Genomic DNA, 21,252 nt, shown 5'->3' with positions numbered 1-21,252 from the left:
AGTTTCCTCCTTTCAAATAGGTTAAACCCTTTATTCAATGAAACCTGATGCAGAAATACGATAAGGAAGCACAAGGCTGGGGAAGCCGCTGTGCTTGAAATGGGACAGAACACCAAGTCCCTCACCTCAACCCCTTCCTTACCTTCCAGAGACTCCTCGGTGACCCCAGGGGCCCCGGACACTCCTGAGGGACACTTAACAGGAAGAAACTTAACAGTCATGTAAAATCTACCAAGGGCCGAGAGGCACATAGCCTATCCTAATTTTTGCCTCTTAAGATTAAAAAGAGAGGAATCTGTAGGCTCTTCTGCACGTGAGAAGGCGAAGTAGTATGGTGCACAGTTGTGGGGAACAGACTTCTCACTGCCACTGAAATGACTGTGGAGCGATGACTCCGCTGGACAGAGGGAAGGAGGCCCGGTAGTGGCGCAGGCCACTCACCGGAGGCTGCACCTGAGAGCCTGAAGCGGAAAGGCCGTGAGGACCGCCAGGAAGTCACATGGCCGTGGCCTCTGTGGGGACTGTGCTGGGCAGCTCTGAGTCTTGCCCTTCAGAGACCAAGCGGGGCATGTCCACAGGGGAGGGACAGGCAGGGCTAAGGGGGTCCAAGAAACCTACCATCTCAGGACCAGATGAACCGAAAGGGGCTGCGGGCATTAAGGGGATGGAAAGTGAAGGCCTGGGAAAGACAGGATGTGATAGCCGCTTTCAAATATTTAAACGGAAATCAGAACTTAGGTTTGTTCTGAAGGGCTCCTAAGATACAAACTTCGGTTTGTATCTTAAGGATACGTAAAAATAGGTAAAAGATGAAAGCAGCAGACTAATGAGAGCTCCATCTGAGGATGAACTTCCCAGGTGTCAGAGCCAATTACAGACAGAATGGGCCATCTGTAGGGAGACCCAGGTCATGGTGTGTCCCTGTGGTTTGAAGGCCTCGTGGCAAGGCTCTGTCCCTGGGCTTCCATGTTTGAATAAGGAATTGGAACAGATGCCTCCTGATTCTGCAAAGCAAAGATTGTAAATAAATTCCCATTTATACAGAACCCAAAACCTCCCAAACTCCAGACAACCAGAATATTTGTCATAATACTGAGTAACGACCAGTGACATTTTTTAAAATGGCCCTAAGACTGTGCAAATTTTCAAAAGGACACCCCTAAAGCAAGATGGATGATACCTATAAGAAAGAATTCCAGGGGCGACTGCCACTCATTTGTAAGCTGTCCATGCTCTGTGTAATCACTGCTAGCCATAACTGATCATTAATCTGGATGCTCTATTTCAAAAGCAGCCTGGACAAAGCAGTTAACCACATCAAATGCAATTCCTTTCAAGCCTCTGCATCTGTATATTTCCACAGTAGATACATTTATGCATATTGGTTCTTAACTGATAAACAAAAGTACATGTAGACTTATTTTTTAGAAGACTTTTAATACATAATACTTTTTCAAAAAGGCATTTGCTATTTGGATTCATTATGTTTTCACAGTATCTTCCAAGAGGAAGGATCCTAGCTTGTGAAAGTGTGTGTATTCCTATGCACACAGAACTGCAATCCCAGTAACATATCATTCTTGAAGCTCACATTCCTTGACTGCCGATGCTGCTCAAATCCTGTTCATATCTCTCAGTCCCCACACACTGGCCCTACCGCCTTCACGAACTGATCCGTTAATTAGGTCATATTGCATGTCCTGTGAGTCGCAGAAATGTGGAGAGGAGCTAGAAAGCTGTTTACCCACAACTACTGGGAACCACCAACACTCTAATAACACGCAGGGAGGTATGTGCCTTTTGAAGAATTGTTATCCCGAGTTGATCTCAGAAGTGCATCTTGGAGCATTTAAAAGAATCTGCAGCTTAAATCACTGCCAATGGTCCCTTCGTAGGATGACTGTAGCTACAAGGTTTTTAACTACCCTGGGATCCTAGCTTGAGTTTGACCAGATATCATCTACAGTACCTGCCCCCAACTCTAGAACCCTGTGAATCTGTTTGTACAATAATATGCTAAGATATTTATAGAGTCCCCAGGAATACTTTTATTTTGCCAATGTACATGACAATTATGTCAATACCTGCAGAATTATTTTACTTCTATGTTAAAAGGAAGGCTAACATAGAAGTTTGCTATGTTTGCTTCATAAAATACTGTATAAACAATTTCCTCTGACTTATTAGTCCATGGTTGTCTTATAAAGGTACCCTTCCATGACTTCTTTTAAACATAAATTTACCTGGATTACATAAAGCATAAATCTGATGCTCAAATTCCAGTTCACCTACATTATCACAAACCCTACAGCATTGGTGGCTCATTTTTCCATCCAACCCCTGCTCTCAGTGCCTCTGTGCACAGAGCAAAAAGGATTGGTATAGTGATTTATTAAGCACAGCGTCCAGCTCTGATTTCTGGGGCACATTCACATTGAACAGAGCAAAGCAGAGTTCTCCATATGTTTTACACTCACAAATGTATTACTCGCTACAATCCACAAGTGTGAGGAATATTAGCAAGAAGCATACATTCATTAAACTGCTCCTTTTATTTTCCAAATATACCACAGGAGGTAAGAAATAACTCCAGTAATGAGGAGACTTGAGAATCTATATGTTCACAGTGTACAAACAGCTCAGTTCCCAAAGGATTACCACAACATTCTCACACACTTTGAAAATAGTTTCCCCCCACCTTCCAAGCATAGCTCATTTGATCTTGTAGAATGAGGACTGATAATAAAGACCACAAACACAGATTCCTCCAAAGTAGGAGGAAACAAGCTCTATGGTTTTATCAATACTCCCTCCCCTTGGCCCCCAGAAACCCCTCAGGGACCAGTGCCTGCCCTGTGTGGCCACTGTAAGTTCTACATCTGAAGCTGCGCTGAGGAGGGGGACCGCCCTCCACGTAAGAATATCTGGGCATCCCTCATTAATAAAGCTCAGAGGAATGCAAGCCCCACGGTCAGTCCTGGCATCAAAAGCAAACAGTTCCCCAGGACTTACCAGCTGCTCTGCTGGTTCCGTCCTGCTCAGGTGATGGTTCTGCTGTTCGTGAACAGAGGATTGGCAGGTCGGGGAGCTGGGAGGAAATGTGATTTACTGCATCTGGTAGCAGAGAATAGGGAATACAATTAGGCACAGTGTTGAGAGGCCCGATGGGTTCACTGCCGAGACAGCAGCTTGTCTGCCCTACATAATGGACCACAGAGGTGGCCATTGCAAGAGAGGATCAGGGTAAACAAAGACCAGCATTTGCCCAGTGACTGGTATTCAGTAGAGTAGCTGAGGTAGGAGAGATCCCGGCCAGAAAGCTCAAGCCCCAGAACAGCTCTATGTATTAAAAGATTCAATAGAAAGCTCTAGATTCTAAGAGTACAATGTGTTCAGAGGACAAAAAAAAAAAAAAAAAACAGGGAGAGAGATGAACTAGTGAGAACCATTATCAACTTGATGTGGGTGCGTTCTCAGTCGCTGTGTTGTGTACAACTCTTTGCAATCTCATGGACTGCAGCCTGCCAGGCTCCTCTATCCGTGGGATCTCCCAAGGAAGAATACTGGAGTGGGTTGCCATTTCCCTCCCCACAGGATCTACCTGACCCAGGGATCAAATCCAGGACTCTTACACTGGTCTGAGCCACCAAAGAATGGGATTGGGCCAAGTATGGGACTTCAAACTAGAAACATGGAAAGTGAAAGTGAAGTCGCTCAGTCATGTCTGACTCTTTGTGACCTCGTGGACTGTAGCCCACCAGGCTCCTCCGTCCATGGGATTTTCCAGGCAAGAGTGCTGGAGTGGATTGCCATTTCCTTCTCCAGGGGATCTTCCTGACCCAGGGATCGAACCCAGGTCTCCCACATTGCAGGCAGACGCTTTAACCTCTGAACCACCAGGGAAGCAGTAGAAACATGGAAGACATGTCTTAAACAGAATTGGAAAACAGATTTGGGAGTCTTTCCTTAAACTGGAAATATCACTTTATGTGCCTGATTCATTCCAAAGACAAATAGGCATAAAAAATTTTTTTTTCAGAATTTATCCCACAATTTCAGTCCTTCTGTCTGGTGTTTCAGCTAGAAAATCTAGAGATTCCAAATAACAGCACCAGTGAAACACCATGAGCTCAGCTGCAAGAAATGTGGCCATGCAGAATAGAGAGAACGGCTCTGCTTGGGAAAATATCTTGAAAGTTCATTTAGGGAGATGGAGGCCACGGAAGTCAATAGGTGTGTCGAAGTATTAGAGGAGAGGGGGAAACCACTGGGGTGAAACAGGGGAAGAATCTGTGCACACCCCAGAGAGCAGGGGGAAAGTGAAGGAACATTCTAGAAAGCTGGACTCTAGGTGATGTGATTCCTTCCATGTGCCAAAGACACACCCCATTATCCTGGAATGTTGATCACTGGTCAATGATCACGTCTAACTGCTTACCGCATATTCTATTCAACAGCCCACAAATCATCTCAAGCTCAACATGTCCAAAACAGAACTCTCATCTCCACTCATCTGCTGCTTCTCCTGTGCAGCGTATCTCAGCTCACTGGTACCACAATTCACCCAGGATCCTGGCAGTGCCCCTACCTCCCTCTCCTGGTATCCAGTCAGTCCCCCAGCCTTCCCACATCCATCCCGTCCTCTGTATCCCCACTGATACGGACTTAATTCTGGCAGGTTTCTGTTTTCCTTTTTAAATTTCATGTAGGAGAGTGCTTGTGACCAGACACCAAATTAGGATTGGTTGAGCTCTGTACCGACGAGGCCACTGCGGACTCACATGCAGCCGAACAACCAAGGATGTAGTGACACTGGACCACCATGTCCCAGGGCAAAGGGAACAGATGGGGTGGAGCTTCTCTAAGAGAATGGGTTTGTCTGTATCAACCCTTTGGGGAGACAGAACCAGAAGTCAGGAGTCGGCAGGCAGGCCCTGGGTTGGAGCGAGGCTCAGGTTACTGTTTCTCCCTGGGGCCTCATGTGTTCTGGAATTGGGCACTGGGTCAGACAGACATAGTTGAAGGCCCTTCGCTGCAGGGGAGGAAGGTGGGCCTTTGAGATGATGCTGGGCTAGAAGATAGCCAGGAAGCAGCCTAGAGAGACCCTCTGAAATGGCCTGAATTTGAGCCAGGGCCTCAGAGTATGGTCACATGTCTCTGCCAGTGTTCCTTAAGTTAGCTGGGAGATTCTGTTCTCACTCTGGAGACTTGTGGGAAGGGTCAGGACCCTAAGCCACACAAGGCAGGACCAAAGAGAGCAACAGTCGGGGTAAAGCAGGGCCTGAGCAGGTAGGGGGAGACAGTGGTCCAGGGGGAGGAGGAGTAGCACAGTTTAGGAGATGGGAGGAGACCAGAGCAGATGTGCACAACTTCTGAGTTTCTCTGAGGATTTCTAGAAGTCTGTGGAAGGGCAATCTCGGTAAGTCCAACTGCCTACGTTCAAATGAGATGCATTTGAATCTCTCAAGCCATTAAGACTAGGTAAGACTTTGCAGACTGGTCACACGTGTCTGGTGCCTTCTATGCTACACATAGAATTTCCAGGACATTTCTGCATACTGAAAGATTTAGCAGCCAGAAGTAAAAGCCACCCGTAGGCAGGGGATTCTGCTCATGACTCCTACTGCTTACATTTCAGCCTCCCCCAGGAGGCAGCTCCCCAACAGAAGGGAGCAGGTGATGGAGTTACCTTTGCCCAGTGGTCACTGGCTACAGGCTCATGGACTACAGCTCTTATGGGGCTGGGGCTCCATGGTTTCTGCTCCTGATAAGAGGTGGCAGGGGGTGGGGCCCAAGGGAGAGGGTAGGGCAGCCCCTCAATATATCATTAAGTACTAATTCCTGAGGTTCTGCAGCTCCAAGGGATCTGATAGACCAACACAAGGAAAAAGAAACAGGGCCCCCAAAGCTTTCTGGGGGAGAATTCCTTCACATAATCTCAGTCAGTAAACTGCCCTCTTCCTGACAAAGTCTGGGTGGCCTATCATGCTTCTTCCTCCTTCTGTCCGAGGAGGTAACAGTCAGTTATAGAACAAAGAGGAAAGGGGAGTCCTTCCCATTACCCAGCACTGCTAAAATCGTCACCATATGAAGAACATATATAGCCAACGTTAGAGAGAAACAAAACTGATGCAAACTCTCCTAAAATCATGACTTCTGGGCAAGTGAAGACACACTAGGTCCCAACAATTGGTATGAGGGTTTTGATGCAGGAAAGGTTCCAGGCTGCCCCAGACTGGGATGGGATGGAAATCACAGTCTCAAACAGCAAGGACAAGACAGGCCCAGGACAGAGGTTTTCCTTTGCCAGTTCTGGCCAAGGGTTTCACACCAGCTCCCCAGTGGGTAAAGAACAGAGGTAGTTCTAGGTACATACCATGTGAAATTTATACTTACACAAAACACTGCGCCTATTTAGGGCAGTAAAAACAACCCACCCAATCAATTTTGACTCCACCATATAACAAGGATGTATGTGGGGTAGGGAGGAAATGAGGGGGCATCATGAAGTACGTGGCCAAGAAATTCTACTCATGATTAAAATACATAGCTCTTGATTGCCAAGGCTATCATGTAATCAAAAAACATTGGTGATCCAGCAGTCTAATATCTTTATTTCCTCTGAAAAGCACAGGGGGATATGCACAGGGTACCTGAAGAGAGGTCATTACACAAGCACACACTAGCAGCCAACTCCTTGGCAACTCATCACACTGGTGATGCTTTTCTGACCTCTGCAGTGTCTTGTACAGTTATATAACTTTAGCTGGACCTGGATTCTGTAATCATCGTGTTTCAGAAGTTGGGTATTTGTCCTAAGGCATTATTATTCTACAATCATTTTTTGTTAGGTCTTAGTACCAATTGGTTGATTCTAAGAGGTCTTGGTAACTTTGAAATCAAAGGAAGAGGAAATAATCAGACAGCCCAAAGTTCCTAAACTGGATGTGCTTCATGATGGGTTTTGACCCACAGAGTGACCTATAAACACTGACCACGTTCTTGGAAGGATGTGTTCCCTCCTTCAAACTGCTTTCTTTGCTAACAGCTGTAGTGTAATGGAAAGGTCTCCCCAGGCTTAGTTATAATCAGACATGGAAGTATCACTATCCAGGGCAATAAGGAAGATCATGGAAACTTTTCCCTGGCCATTTCTTGTGACCCCTGAGACTTTTGCATCCTCTTAAACCTGAGTTCACTCATCCTATAAAAAGTAATGGAGGATATAATCACAAGGGCTGTTTTTCTCTGCAGAATCCTTTCTAAGTCATGATTGGATTTCTTACCACCTCTATTAACTACTTAGGTGAACAGATGAAAATAGTGGGAAGTACATGGAGCAGGAGGAAATGAGAGAAGTTCAGGGTGAAAACAAAACAGAGAGAGTTTATGACATGGCTTCATGGATGCTTGTTAACAAGCCACATACTACATGGGTCTCCATGGCCCACACAGCTTCCCTGGGACACAATACGCAGGTTCCATCCCTTCCCTAATTAGAGAGAGAAGCCTAAGAAAGGTCCTGGCTTGAGAAGGGAAGAGAAAAAAAAGAAGTGAAAGCAGAAGAGGTTGATGTGCACGCCTCTGGTATGTGGGTGTCTGTGGGTCCATGTCTGATACTTACTGTGTTACTGCTAATCACATACATGGCCTCAGGGTAGCCCTAGCACGAGGGAAAGCCACTATCTTTCCCATGCTGCCACCCCCAACTCCCCAAAACAGGCAAGGCCACCTCCTCAGTCTATACTCCACCCCCAAAGCACAGAACAAGTGTCCTGACTAGGCCATACCCTAGAGAAAGTTGTAGAACTGTCATAGGTGCTCTTCCTGGAGTTGCTGTGGGCTCAACCTGGACTTGTCTCTGAGCATATGCACTCGGATCATGAATTTAATGCCTTCCCAAAGATTACTCAAAGGGCCAAAATTCAGATCCCCTGCCTTTCATTTGTTCAGTGGGGGAACCCGAACAAACCACCATTTTTTCTTGTTTGTTTGTTTTCTGAAGTTAGAATTATCCTTATTGCAAGGATCTTTGCTAGACATTATAAGAAAAATGACTATCCATCTCTGCCATTTTAAAATCTTTAACAATACATTTCCAAAAGACATTGGGAAAATACTGATGCCAGCGCTTATTCTACCTCCTGCATCATCTTGCTGGTTTAGAGGCTGAAAGAGAGCAGATGTCTGTTCCTTCTGACAAGATCTGGCATTTTAGGACAGGTTGAGCTAAGGGTCAGAGTGAAAAGTGGAAATCAAGTGGTTTTCATGAGTTTGTAGCTAAAGTTAGAGGAGCAAGGTAAAGGCTGAGAGGCATACAACCTCAAATTCATCCCATGGCCCCAGGGAAGGACAGCAGGGAAGCAGGGGGCAAAGAAGGGGAGAGAGAGCAGAGGAAGGCCCACTCTTGCCAGGAGGGGGTCAGGAAGCCAGGGCCCTGCTCCTAACCTTCATGTGCCCCCAGCCAACCATGCCCCACAGGGAGAGAAGTTCTGTGAAGCCCTGGTTCCCAGGGAGGCTGGAGAAACTGTGGTTTTCTGATTCAGAGTAAAACCAGAGGCCTTAGGGAGGTTTCCTAAACATCAGCTGATGGGCTCCTGATGTGTATTGTTACCTGGAGACCTAACCACCAGTTCCAGTGGGCTCAAGCCTGCCAGGGAACTGGTCCTGAGGCTGGTGCTCTGGGCTGAGTGTATTTCAAGAGAGCAAGCAGTGAACTTTGGAGACCAAATGGGAAGAAGAAGAGCTGGGCCAGTTGTGTAAGACGAGGAAAAGCTGGTTAAGACGTAGTCCTTGAAGAGGAGAGGCAGAGGAGATGGGGACATGGCCCTCCCAAGCATTCGCAAATAGTGCTCCCCTTCTTTCTGATGCCCTTCCAAACCAACACAGCATATCTCCCAGGGAGCCTGTGTTAATGAGACCCACTAAGCTGACATGAGAACATTCAGGTACAGATAGGGAGAGAGCGCTTACACTTACCTCCATCTGCACTGGAGAAGCTCTGTGGAGACAAAAGCAGGGCAGGGAGTCACTATATACGTGGGGAGATGACCCTTCACTCATTCAGCCCGTCTTTCTCCCCCAGAATTTGACTGTGGTGGGCAAACCCCATGCTCTCTTTCCTTCTGGGAAATCTGTTTGGGATTCCGAAATTTAAGGAAAAGGTTTACCCTCTGCACCTTATTTACCCCAAATTTCTCCCAGTAGACATTGATGTCAATTATCCAGCAAATACCCTTGGTTGTGCTCGAGAAGTGATAACAGAAAATCCCATCCTGTAATGAATGTGTTTAGACTGCTTTCCTATCACCGCTGGGTACCTGAGGAAACAGGAGTTGTAAAATAGAGGGGAGGGGGGTCCTGAGTTGTTCAGAACCTGCTGGCATTATGGATTCTCTCTCTGCTACAGAGCACCGTGTGTTTTCATAGATAGGCACACCTCATTTTATTGTGCCTCAATTTTGCTTTTTTTTTAACAAATGGAAGGTGCCTGACAACCCCCAGTTAAGCCAATCTGTCAGCACCATTGTTCCAACAGTATTATTTTTAATTAAGGTATGGACGTTGTTTTTTAGACATAAGGCTATTGCATACTTCATAGACTAACAATATAGTGTAAACATAACTTTTATATGCAGTGGGAAACCAAAAAATTCATGTGACTCACTCTATTGCAATATTCACTTAATTTCAGTGGTTTGGAACCAAACCCGCCATATTTCTGAGGCATGCCTGTGCGGTAAAACTTCATGTTTCACTGACACTTTCTTTTTTGGAATTCATGCCCATTTGATACGGTTTTGCCCCTGGCCTTTTTATAAAAGAAAGACTTAAAGCTACAGGGAGTCTGTTTAACCGGCTTCATAAGAATTGGTTTTTAGACCAATTCGCCACTCTCAGCGTCAGAGACGGCTCTGGTCCTCACGCATCTACCCCTCGTTGCAGGGTGTGTGGTCCAGGCTTCTTATCCAGACCAACTGGCCTTTTCTCCAATTGGCACTGTCGTGGTGTGCCTGCTTCCCCAGGGGTATAAAGTGAGAGAAATGACGTTAGTTTTCTTCACCTTCTGAAAGTCCTTGAAGGATTTTTCTGTTTCCTTTAGCTTCTCTAGGATGATTTGCTCTTTGGCAGATATTTGGGACTCTTCACTTTCCAGGGCTTGTATTTCCTGCTCCAGCCTGGAAAACACACAAACAGAAGACAGGTTACTTTATCTTCTGGCCAGAGAGCAGCTTCCTCCCACTGGGTGGCCTCCTGGTGGTCTCTGCTTTACATGACGGTGTGGTACCTGCCAGGCTTCACCTTACAGCGTGTCGCCACCTTCGCCACTGAGCAGACACTGGTCAAAGGGAAACAGCCCAGAGCTGCTGCCACCCAGTCATTGCCACCACCTTCCAATACGCTTTGGTGCCTTCCTTTCAACTCTCTTCTCCTGTGCATTCTTAATTTGGAGGTAATTATTTTTCTTAGCATGGCTTCCCAGGTGGCTCAGTGGTAAAGAATCTGCCTGCCAATGAGGAGACATGGATTCATTCCCTGGTTGGGGAAGATCCCCTGGAGAAGGAAATGGCAGCCCACTCCAGTATTCTTGACTGGAAAAATCCCATGGACAGAGGAGCCTGGTGGGCTACAGTCCATGGGGTTGCAAAAGAGCTGGACACGACTCAGCGACTAAACAACAGCAACTACTTTTCATAGGTTAAGACATACTATCTGAAGGAGAAGAGCTTCATATTCTGCTATCTCGTGCTAACTGCTCTTCTGTCAGGCAGGCCAAAGGGTGAAGAGCCGGTCTTGTTCAAAGGAAATACACTGCCGAGACATGGCTGGTGGCTAGTGAACCTGCTGTCACCATCCTCAGTGGCCTGACTTCTCCTGCCAAGAAGAGAGGAGATGGAAGGGACTGATACAAAGGACTGATACTGCCCCTACTGTTCTGGAACTTTCCTCAGCTTTTACAAAACCTATATATTTTCTGAAAAGGAAACTTGAGCACAGCCAGGAGACTCTGGGAATATTCCAGAAGAGCAGCTACACTGAAGTTGTGAGGGAGGTCTTGCCAGCTCTATTCTTTCAATGAAATGATTGTAATAACCACTTAACTTTTCTTGCACACTAAATCTGTGCCAAGAGCTAAGCTAAAAATTCATGTGGATTGTTGTAGTTAACCTTCCTTATGACCCTATGAGCAGGGAATTCCCATTTTACAGACAAACTCATTAAGGCAAGGCAGGGCTAAGGAATTAGTTTATTGGTACAGAGCGTTGAAGCTAGGGTTTAAGCCAGGAAGTATAACTCTAGACCCTGGTCCTCACCATCGTGCCAAACTCTGGTCACATGGTACTTCACCACAGTACTTCACATATGCCCTGCCTTTTTACACACGGAGTATGCTGACTTAAATAGGGCGGTACTGTAATGTACCAATGTTTTGGGGTTATGCAGGGATGGGTGTTCCCCTACCTACAGGGCCCCATACTATGATGCTTCCAAATCATTTGGTCTGAATTTATTCATTCATTCATTTGCCTCTGCTTTTGCTCTCCTCCCCTCCGTCATGTTGGAAGCTTCGCTGCAGAGTGTGCCTGCCGATGTTTGTCCTTTCCCTCCCCCTCTCCTCGTCTATTCCTAATCTGCTGCTGGGAACCGGCCAACCAGGTTTGTTCAACTGAGACCTAACCTAAAGCGTTCAGACTGAGACCTTCTGAAGAGTAAGGCTCAGACGGTAAAGAATCTGCCTGCAATGCAGGAGACCCGGGTTCAATCTGTGGGTCAGGGAGATCCCCTGGAAGGGAATGGCAACCCACTCCAGTATCCTTGCCTGAAGAATTCCATGGACAGAGGAGCCTGGTGGGTTACAGTCCATGGGTTCACAAAGAGTCAGACATGACTGAGTGACTAACACACGGAATACCAAGATACGGGCATGGAATTATTCCAGGATGCACTGTGCCTCTCAGAGGCCTTTTCTGTTTCCTTCTTAGGCATCAGAAAAATAACTTCTGGATGGATGATACTTTGTAGCAACAATTTGGGTTATGAAGAAACCCAAACAGGGCTTCCCAGGTGGTTCAGCGGTAAAGAATCCACCTGCAGTGCAGGAGAGACGGTTCGATCTCTGGGTTGGGACGATCCCCTGGAGAAGGAAATGGCAACCCACTCCAGTATTCTTGCTGGGAAATCCCATGGACGGAGGAGCCTGGTGGGCTACAGTCCATGGGGTGGCAAAAGAGTCAGACGCAACTGAGTGACTGAACATGAAGACAAATGCTATAACTATACTCCCTCCAGATGAACACAGCTTCAGACATACTGAAGGCTTCCCTCACAGTAGAAGTGGCAGTTCTTTTCATGACTAAGATGGCCCTACAGCATCTAGCCTCCTAGTACCTATAAGAGCCTCTACTCTTAACAACGTGCCCATTTCACTTTATGCTTTGGTTAAACAGAGCTACTCCTTACTTGCCCATCTGTGACCACTGATTTACCCTTCCCCAGAAAATCCATCTCCAAACCCTAGCCACTATTGAAACCTTAGCTCAGATACCACCAACCTCATGAGGCTTTCACAGATTCACCATCAGAAAATAACAATATCAGTGGTCTTATCAAGTCCACTATATGTTAGAACATTGGTTTTCAACCAAGGTGCTTTTGTCCCTTAGGGCATAGTTGGAGATTCTGGAGATATTATGGTTATCCATTACTCAAGCAGAGTGAAGTTGGTGCTACTGGCATTTAGGGGGTAGCAGTTTATAAACATACTACAAAGTACAAAACACCCCCCACAATAAAGAATTATTTGCCCCCCTAAAACCAATAGGGCCAAAACCAACTAGGAGGCTAACTCTAAACCCTGCATCAGAGTATACATAAATTATTAATTTCCATTAATAGAGTATAAATTCACCATGAGAAAGGCACAGATAGTCAGTACAAGTATGTTGAATGAATGATAAAAGATGAATCAAGTTGCAAAAAGTCATATAGCTCAGCCAAGAGGAGATCTTCAGGTTTCTGAGACCAGGGTGAATTCTTCAGCAAGCTTTGACTTGAGAGGCTGTGTGTGGGCTGAGACGCAAACAACCCAGAGGGGAAGGCCAAGCAGCATCAACAGATAAACAGAGATATAAACCTTTGCTCTCCAAATGTTTATTACATCTTTTACTGATACATACATCTGTGTCAATTACTTTGGGAGGAATCAAGGAAAGGAATAGGAGCATGGAATAGGGACAACTCAAGTGACCTAAAATGGAACCAATTCAATGGGTAGGGGAAGCTCCAGGCTACAGGTTTCCTGGAGAGATTGGCCAGGTGAGTTTTGAGCAGATTTCATTTAAATCTCAAAAAAACTGAGTACCTCAGCAGATATCTAGAATGTGGGTTGACTCTATGCTCAAATTCCCTCCCTTCCCCCTGCATCTTCATGGAAAAACACATATGTCCCCCACTGCCGGGAGCCGGCATATTGCATATTGAGTGCATATTGCATATTGAGTGCAGCACTTTTCAGGATCTGGAATAGCTCAACTGGAATTCTATCACTGCCGGTAGCCAGCGTGAGGAACTCCGCCCATGACAAAGGTCATGAGGAAGGAGGCTAGGCACACGCAAAGGCGGGATCGAGCCTCAGGAGTCCCCCTGGAAATTCTCGAGCATTTACACCCAAAACCAGAGTCTGCCTACTTTCTGCTTTGTGCTTTCACCTACACCTCTGACTTTACGGGGGGCTGTCCCCCACTACCTCTCTGAAAAAAGTTAGCTTACAGCTCCAGTTAATAATTCCTGGGTGTGACAGTGTTTAACCTACAAACTCCTTTGGAAATCCTCTAGCCTGCCTGAATAGGTTTTTCCGGCCACATGTGATTGTTCAGAGCCTCCCAACTGTGAGAGGCAGGAGATGTTCTAAACTGTCTAAACACAGATTCTTTTGAGTAGTTAAAAGATTGATTAGAAATTGTATTGGTGAAGGGATTTTCACTTGTTGGGCCAATGTTTGCTGCTAAGTTTCCATATCCCTTACCTGCTGTGTCCCTGGCAGTGTATTGATTAATATAATTGGTGTAAGTAGTAGCTTTAATGTTTGTAACCTGGGACCCTTGAGTTAATTCTTTTTCTTGTTATAGCCCACCACACCTTTGCGCTGTAGGAATGCAACTTTATCTAATGCTTTTGGAGGGTGGCTCCTGACCAATCACCTTTAGAGAAAAATAAGTTTTCTGAAGAAAAGGTCTTAAAATGTTAACAGGCCTCCAGGCCAGAAGATGATGCAAATCACCTAAGCTTTTGCATATGATAAGTTTGCAGGAAGAAAGCCTGGCTTGCTGCCTGACTCTACCCCTTCCCCCATTATCCTCTATGCATAACTTAAGGTATAAAAACTACTTTGGAAAATAAAGTGCGGGCTGTGTTCACCGAAACTTGGTCTCACCATGTCGTTCTTTCTCTTACCTTCTGGCTGAATTATTCAGCCTCTTTTCTCCACTCAATTTCCTCACTGAGCTATCCTTATTTCAGCCTCTTTTCTTCACTGAATTTTACTGAGCTATCCTCATTCTATTACTCTTTATATCCTTAATTAACATTTAATTAAGCAATTGTTTCCTGATCTTCGCCTACGCCGTCTCTCCTTCGAATACCCTGGATCAGCCGGGGCTGGTCCCCGGCACCCCACCACTGATATTGGTCTTGGCCACATGATTTGTTTTGTCCTCATGGGAGGTGGGATATACTTCCCTGCTCTTGACTTTGGGTGCAGCCATGTGACCTGCATTGGCCAATGGGATGCTAGCAGACATGACACAAGCAGAGGCTTGGAATGTATCCACCCAATCAGGCGCATCCTCTTGAGCCTCTTCTGGCACCAAAAGTACAGCTTCTCCGGGGAGCTGCTGTTCCTTTAGCCTGGGCCCCAGAAAGAACATGTCAGGAGTAGACAGGAGCTCAACCCAGAGTCAGAAGCCATGGCCAGTCATATCTGCACCTTCCATTAGAGCTACTCGGCTAAGCCCAGCCCAGATTAGCAAACACCCAGTCTTCTCCTCACAGAAGAGTGAGCAAGAACATATGATTTTTGTTTTGAAGCACTGAGTTTGAGAATCATTTGTCACAGAACACTATTTTGGCCAATAGCTAACTGACACAGCTCAAATATGTATATGTTTTATATATACATATTATATATGTATTTTATATATTATGACCAACCTAGATAGCATATTAAAAAGCAGACATTACTTTGCCAACAAAGGTCCGTCTAGTCAAGGCTATGGTTTTTCCTGTGGTCACGTATGGTTGTGAGAGTTGGACTGTGAAGAAGGCTGAGCGCCAAAGAATTGATGCTTTTGAACTGTGGTGTTGGAGAAGACTCTTGAGAGAACCTTGGACTGCAAGGAGATCCAACTAGTCCATTCTGAAGGAGATCAGCCCTGGGATTTCTTTGGAAGGAATGATGCTAAAGCTGAGACTCCAGTACTTTGGCCACCTCATACAAAGAGTTGACTCATTGGAAAAGAGTCTGATGCTGGAAAGGATTGGGGGCAGGAGGAGAAGGGGACGACAAAGGATGAGACGGCTGGATGGCATCACTGACTCGATGGACGTCAGTCTGAGTGAACTCCGGGAGTTGGTGATGGACAGGGAAGCCTGGCGTGCTACGATTCATGGGGTCGTAAAGAGTCGGACACAACTGAGCGACTGAACTGAATGATATATGGGAGAAGGCAATGGCACCCTACTCCAGTACTCTTGCCTGGAAAATCCCATGGATGGAGGAGCCTGGTAGGTGGAAGTCCATGGGGTTGCACAGAGTCGGACACGACTGAGCAACTTCACTTTCACTTTTCACTTTCATGCATTGGAGAAGGAAATGGCAACCCACTCCAGTGTTCTTGCCTGGAGAATCCCAGGGACGGGGGAGCCTGGTGGGCTGCCGTCTATGGGGTGGCACAGAGTCGGACATGACTGAAGTGACTTAGCAGCAGTGATATACATTCCAACAGGATATATTCTATCTGTATAAATGTGTGTGGGCTTCCCAGGTGGCGCTAGTGGGAAAGAACCTGCTCGCCAATGCAGGCAGATGTGAGAGACAAGGCATCAGTCCTTTGATGGGGAAGATCCCCTAGAGGAGGGCATGGAAAGCTCACTCCAGTATTTTTGCCTGAAGAATCCCAATTACAGAGGAGTCTGGTGGGCTACAGTCCACAGTGTCACAAAGAGTCAGACACAACTGAAGTGACAGAGCATGCACACATGCGTGCAAATATACGTGTATATGTGTGTGCATATATCCTAATAATAATACCTGAAGCTGAAAGATCAGAGGAACTATAAACTACCCTCTCCCCATTTCCCCCAATTCTCAGAGAAATCAATAAGAGTACAGGGCATCCCTTCACAAATTTTAAAATTGAGAAACTAGGAAAATATCAGTGGCGGTTATTTTTGGGTAACGAGACACTAAGTGTTTTTAATTTTCTTCTTTATAATTTTCAATATTTTTAATATAATTTTAAAAATCAGATATTCTGTATCTAGGCAAAATAAAAACAATAAATCACATTTTAAAAAATGCCACCTCTGGCCTAGCACTGAGAAGGCTGCCCTGCATGGCCTGTGGCACCAAAAAGGAGCTGAGGTCCAGTGGGGTGTTAAAATAAATACATCAATTGGCACTCAGTTCCACCAACACTGATGGAGCTTGTCCAGCTGAACTGAGTCAGGCACTACAAGGAATTCTGTAATAAAATTAGGTTAAAAATTTCTGACTTAAAACAAAAAGGTTGACTCTAAGTAACTCACTACTCCCGGTGAAGCAGCCTCAAGTGATTAAGAATTCTCTGTGATGTGATGCCCACTGACTGGCCTGATCATCTCCACTGCCCGGGCCCTATTGGTTTCAAGGCTCTTGGCTATATAGCTCAAGTGCTAAAGATTTGGGTCGTGATACTGCGTAACTGAGAAGGAACGCAGGGAGGGGGGATGGAAAAAAGCAACAAAACTAGGCTTTTAAGATAACAACAATTTGTTGTTTCTTCCAGCGTTTCATCCAGAGGGAATGAACTCAGGAAATCTGCAGTTTGTATATGTCCAAATGAGTCAGATCCAAATAGCAGATTTCTCTACTAATGCACGTGCGGGCACTGGAAAGCCCAGACTGCCATCTTGCCATGGAAAGCCTGAATCACAAGCCTGAGGAGCGTCCCAAGAAACCAAGTGTCGTGGGGTTAATAAGACTCATTCCAGCTGGCTTAGAAATGCCAGTATTTTCTAGCTTCATGACTGAAATCTAATGCAGACTTCCCAGGAGGAACCAAGGAGATACTGCCCAGCTAAAAATAAAGAACAGGCAGGAAGTGTAATTTACACTCAAGGTTAACTGAGGCTCTTTAGGCTGAGACAGGTGTACATTACAGCCTTTGACCAGCTTGCTGAGTTTCTCTGGAGGAAGAAGCAGACTGTAATAGACAGTAAAGAAAGGTGACACACCGCAGCTGTGCAGCTTCAATTCACCGGAGATGAGGTTGTGATCCTGGCCAAATGGTCTTATAAAATCTAACCTAACCCCAATAGACCTTTGTCATGAGAAAATACAAAGGACCTATGGCGCTATGAAGTACATTGATCATTCTCTCATTCAAAGTCTATTTATACATCCATCTGTCTAACTTAATGCAAGCACCTACCTTCTAGCAGGCACTGCACTGAACATCAGGGACAGAAAGCTTAATCAGCCATGGTGTCGGGTTGGGGGACCTCTGAGTAAAGTAATGAGAGCAGTCAAGTAAACACATAAATTGCAAAAGAGCCCAAAAAGAGCTGGAAGAAAGAATAACGATTTGGAAAATTGTCAGTTCCGCTGGGGAATGTGGAGGGACTCCAAGTTGCCTGTCCCAGATCTATTCTCCCCTTCTCCCATGCTAACAGAATCCTTCTTTTATGGGGGATGGGTGGCAATGTACCCAGCTGAAAATTTACACATCCCAGCTTTCTTTGCATAGAAAGGTGGCCATAGGACAGTTTTGGCCAGTGAGATGTATGTGAACATTTTGGGTAAGACTTCTGGGAAAGCTCCTTCAAAGGGGGAGAGTTGATTTAAGCAGCACTTGGCTTTTCCCTTCTTTCTGCCTAATACAGGGACCTGGTGCTAGGAGGATGTACTAGCTTCCAACTGCTGCTGTAACAAATGACACAGACTTAGTAGCTTACAAAATATCAATTTACTATATTACATTTCTGCGGGTCAGAAGTTTAACAAGGGTGTCACCAGGTTACAGTCACAGGGTGGCAGAGTTATGCTCCTTTCTGTATGCTTTGGGGAAGAAGTGCTTCCTTGCTTTTGCCAGCTCCCTGAGGCCACCCACAATCCTCACCACATGGCCCCTTCCTCCACTGTCAAAGTCAACAATGCTGTTGTTGTTCAGTCATCAAGTCATGTGTAACTCTTTTGAGACCCCGTGGACTATAGCCCTCCAGGCTCCTCTATCCATGAGATTCTTCAGGCAAGAATACTGGAGCAGTTTCCATTTCCTTCTCCAGGGAATCTTCCCGACGCAGGGATTGAACCTGCGGCTCCTGCATTGGCAGGCAGATTCTTTACCACTGAGCCACCAGGGAAGCTCTCAGCAGTGCCGTAAGCTCTCTGACTACTCTTCCCCAGTCACATCTCCCTCCGACTCTCCTCTTCTGCCTCCTCTTCCACTTTTAGGAGTCCTTATGATCAGACTGAGCCAACTCAGATAATCCAAGGTAATCTCTTTATGTTAAAGTCAGATGTTTGGAGACCTTAATTCCATCTGTAACCTTAACTCCCCTTTGTCATGTAACCTAACATAATTACAGGTTCTAGGGGTTAGGATGTAGACATCTTTGGGGGGCCATCGCTCTGCCTACCACAAGGAATATGATGCTCTAGGTGGAGTGTCACCTTGTATCCACATGGACAAGAGTCTGCTAAGGGTGCCTGAGTGTGCAGAAAGAGAGAAATTGCCTGGGTTCCAGTTAGCATCCTGGAGTGACTACACCAGCTCTGGACAGTTCACTCCAGATTTTCTGCTGTGAGTTTAAGCCACCGTTGTGATCACAGCTAAAAGCAATTTCCTCCAGATACAAAGTGGTGAGGAAAACTTGACTGAGTAAGTGTTATGTTAGCTGGGCCTTGAAGGATGCCTTCATCAGGTGGAAAAGAGAAGAAAACCGGCCAGGCAGAGGAGATAACACAGGCTGAGGCCCAGAATATCATATGTCCCTCCCTCACCCAGGAGCATGTGGCCTTGCGTGGCCTTTTCAGGGACTGCACACTCTACCCTCCAGAGGCCATGGTTCACCAAGATGCCTCAGAGAGGTTCTCAGCTTCCAGGTCCCTCATCCCCACTGCTCACTCTATGCTCTCATTCTGCTGGGCCTTGGATGGCCCAGAAATACTTGGCCTTCCAGGCCCTGCGGGGACCCTTCCTTCCTTCCTTCATCTTCAGTGGGAGAAAACAAGGCTCAAACAAAGAGAGAGGAGAACAAGAGAGGGGCCCTGGGCCACTGATTCTCTAGCTCCTGCTTGCCACGGTTCTCTGCGGTATATCTGCCTATTGAACTTACAAGAGTCAATCAGTACTTCCTTTGTGTGAGCATCTCTCAGTTGAATGCAAAAGGTGCAGACTCATTTGGAAAGACCCTGATGCTGGGAAAGATTGAGGGCAGGAGGAGAAGGGGACGACAGAGGATGAGATGGTTGGATGGCATCACCGACTCAAAGGACATGGGTTTGGGTGGACTCCAGGAGTTGGTGATGGACAGGGAGGCCTGGCGTGCTGCGGTTCACGGGGTCGCAAAGAGTCGGACACGACTGAGTGACTGAACTGAACTGAACTGCCTACAGACTGGGTTTCCAACAGCCTAACCGTTTGGGGAAGCGTTTGCCAATAAATTCAGGTGTATTCCATCTTTTCTTTTTCCATCAGTGATGGTGAAAATAATTGTTATGAAACTAAGAATTCTAACATTGTCTTTGTTATGTATATATTGTTTGTATGTAACAACAATAATAATGAGGAGGACTGTCAAGTGCTTACCATGTGCTAAGCACTGTTCTCCCTGTTTCACATGCATTACGATACTTAATCTTCATATCCTATGAAACAAGAATTCTTTCTCTTCCTTTACGCAGATGAAGGGCTGAGATACAGAATGCTACTGACTTGCTCAGGGCCACAATCATAATGAGGCCAGGATTCGGACCCTGGTACTGGAGAACTAGTCCTAGAGAATCAGGACTCTTTGCCATTGCTTTCAGCTACCTCTCTAGGATCACGTTCTTCTTTTTCCTCACTTCCTCAAGAACTCATAGTGCAACACAATGGATTTTTCATGCTCATAGAACCACAGAAGGTCACGCTGGAGGTAGAAGCCATTTAACCTAATTGATTTCCAGAAACACAAATTGTTCTCCACCCAGGATTTCTGCTTGAAATCCTCTGCACAGAGGATTTCAGACACAGAGAACTCACCACCTCTCAAGGCAGCCCTTCCCTCTTTGGACAGTGCTGACCATCAGCAGTGTGAAAAGTTGACCAGCTTCCACTCATGGTCTGAGTTCCAACCCTTGGAAGTACAGAGGTCAAGTTTAGCAAACACCATGACTTGTAGGGGCTCCACTTGGGAAATGGGAAAACCAAAGGCAAATGGAACTTACTATTCAGTGGGAAGCATGCATGATATGAATTGGGGCCTAGATTCCCGGGTGGCTCAGATGGTAAAGAATCTGCCTGCAGTGCAGGAGACCTGGGTTCAATCCCTGAGTTGGGAAGATCCCCTGGAGAAGAGAATGGCAATCCACTCCAGTATCCTTGCCTGGAGCATTCCAGGACAAAGGAGCCTGGTGGGCTACAGTCCAGGGGGTTTCAAAGAGTCAGACACGACTGAGCAACCAACAGTTTCACTTTTTAGTGGGGTCGGGGGTGGTGGGAAGAGCAGAAGGGGAAAGGGTGGAGTGACCAAGAGGAAGGAGGACTTCTGGGCTTCCTCATAGAACCAACTCAGCACCAGCTAAAAGCTGAAGTGAGAGGAGTAGTAAACGTTTTAGGGACTTCCCTGGTAGTCCAGTGGCTAAGACTCCGTTCTCCCAATGCAGAGAGCTCAGGTTCAATCCCTGATCAGGGGACTAGATCCCACAGGCCAGAATTTAGAGTTCGTGTGCCACAACTAAGACCCAGGGCAGGCAAATAAACAATTAAAAAAATAAATAAAAAGAAACAG

The 21,252-nt window shown here is 46.1% G+C and overlaps 1 protein-coding gene across 6 annotated transcripts in view; it reads right to left on the bottom strand.

Moving 5' to 3' along the window:
* AKAP2 (A-kinase anchoring protein 2) overlaps positions 1 to 21,252 on the bottom strand; it is a 515,799-nt gene that overhangs the window by 227,916 nt on the left and 266,631 nt on the right. For 4 of the 6 annotated variants that reach the window (XM_027550476.1, XM_027550479.1, XM_027550477.1 and 1 more), the window contains exons 5-7: positions 10,064 to 10,178; positions 8,980 to 9,001; positions 3,013 to 3,114 (exon numbers count right to left, since the gene is read on the bottom strand). In XM_027550476.1, the coding sequence (XP_027406277.1) occupies positions 3,013 to 3,114; positions 8,980 to 9,001; positions 10,064 to 10,178 (239 nt within the window). The remainder of the gene's footprint in view (positions 1 to 3,012; positions 3,115 to 8,979; positions 9,002 to 10,063; positions 10,179 to 21,252) is intronic. The other 2 variants (XM_027550478.1, XM_027550481.1) reach the window with 1 other exon arrangement.

This window comes from Bos indicus x Bos taurus, chromosome 8, assembly GCF_003369695.1.
Source record: "Bos indicus x Bos taurus breed Angus x Brahman F1 hybrid chromosome 8, Bos_hybrid_MaternalHap_v2.0, whole genome shotgun sequence".
Lineage (NCBI taxonomy): Eukaryota > Metazoa > Chordata > Mammalia > Artiodactyla > Bovidae > Bos > Bos indicus x Bos taurus.
This window is presented reverse-complemented; position numbering and strand designations above follow the sequence as displayed.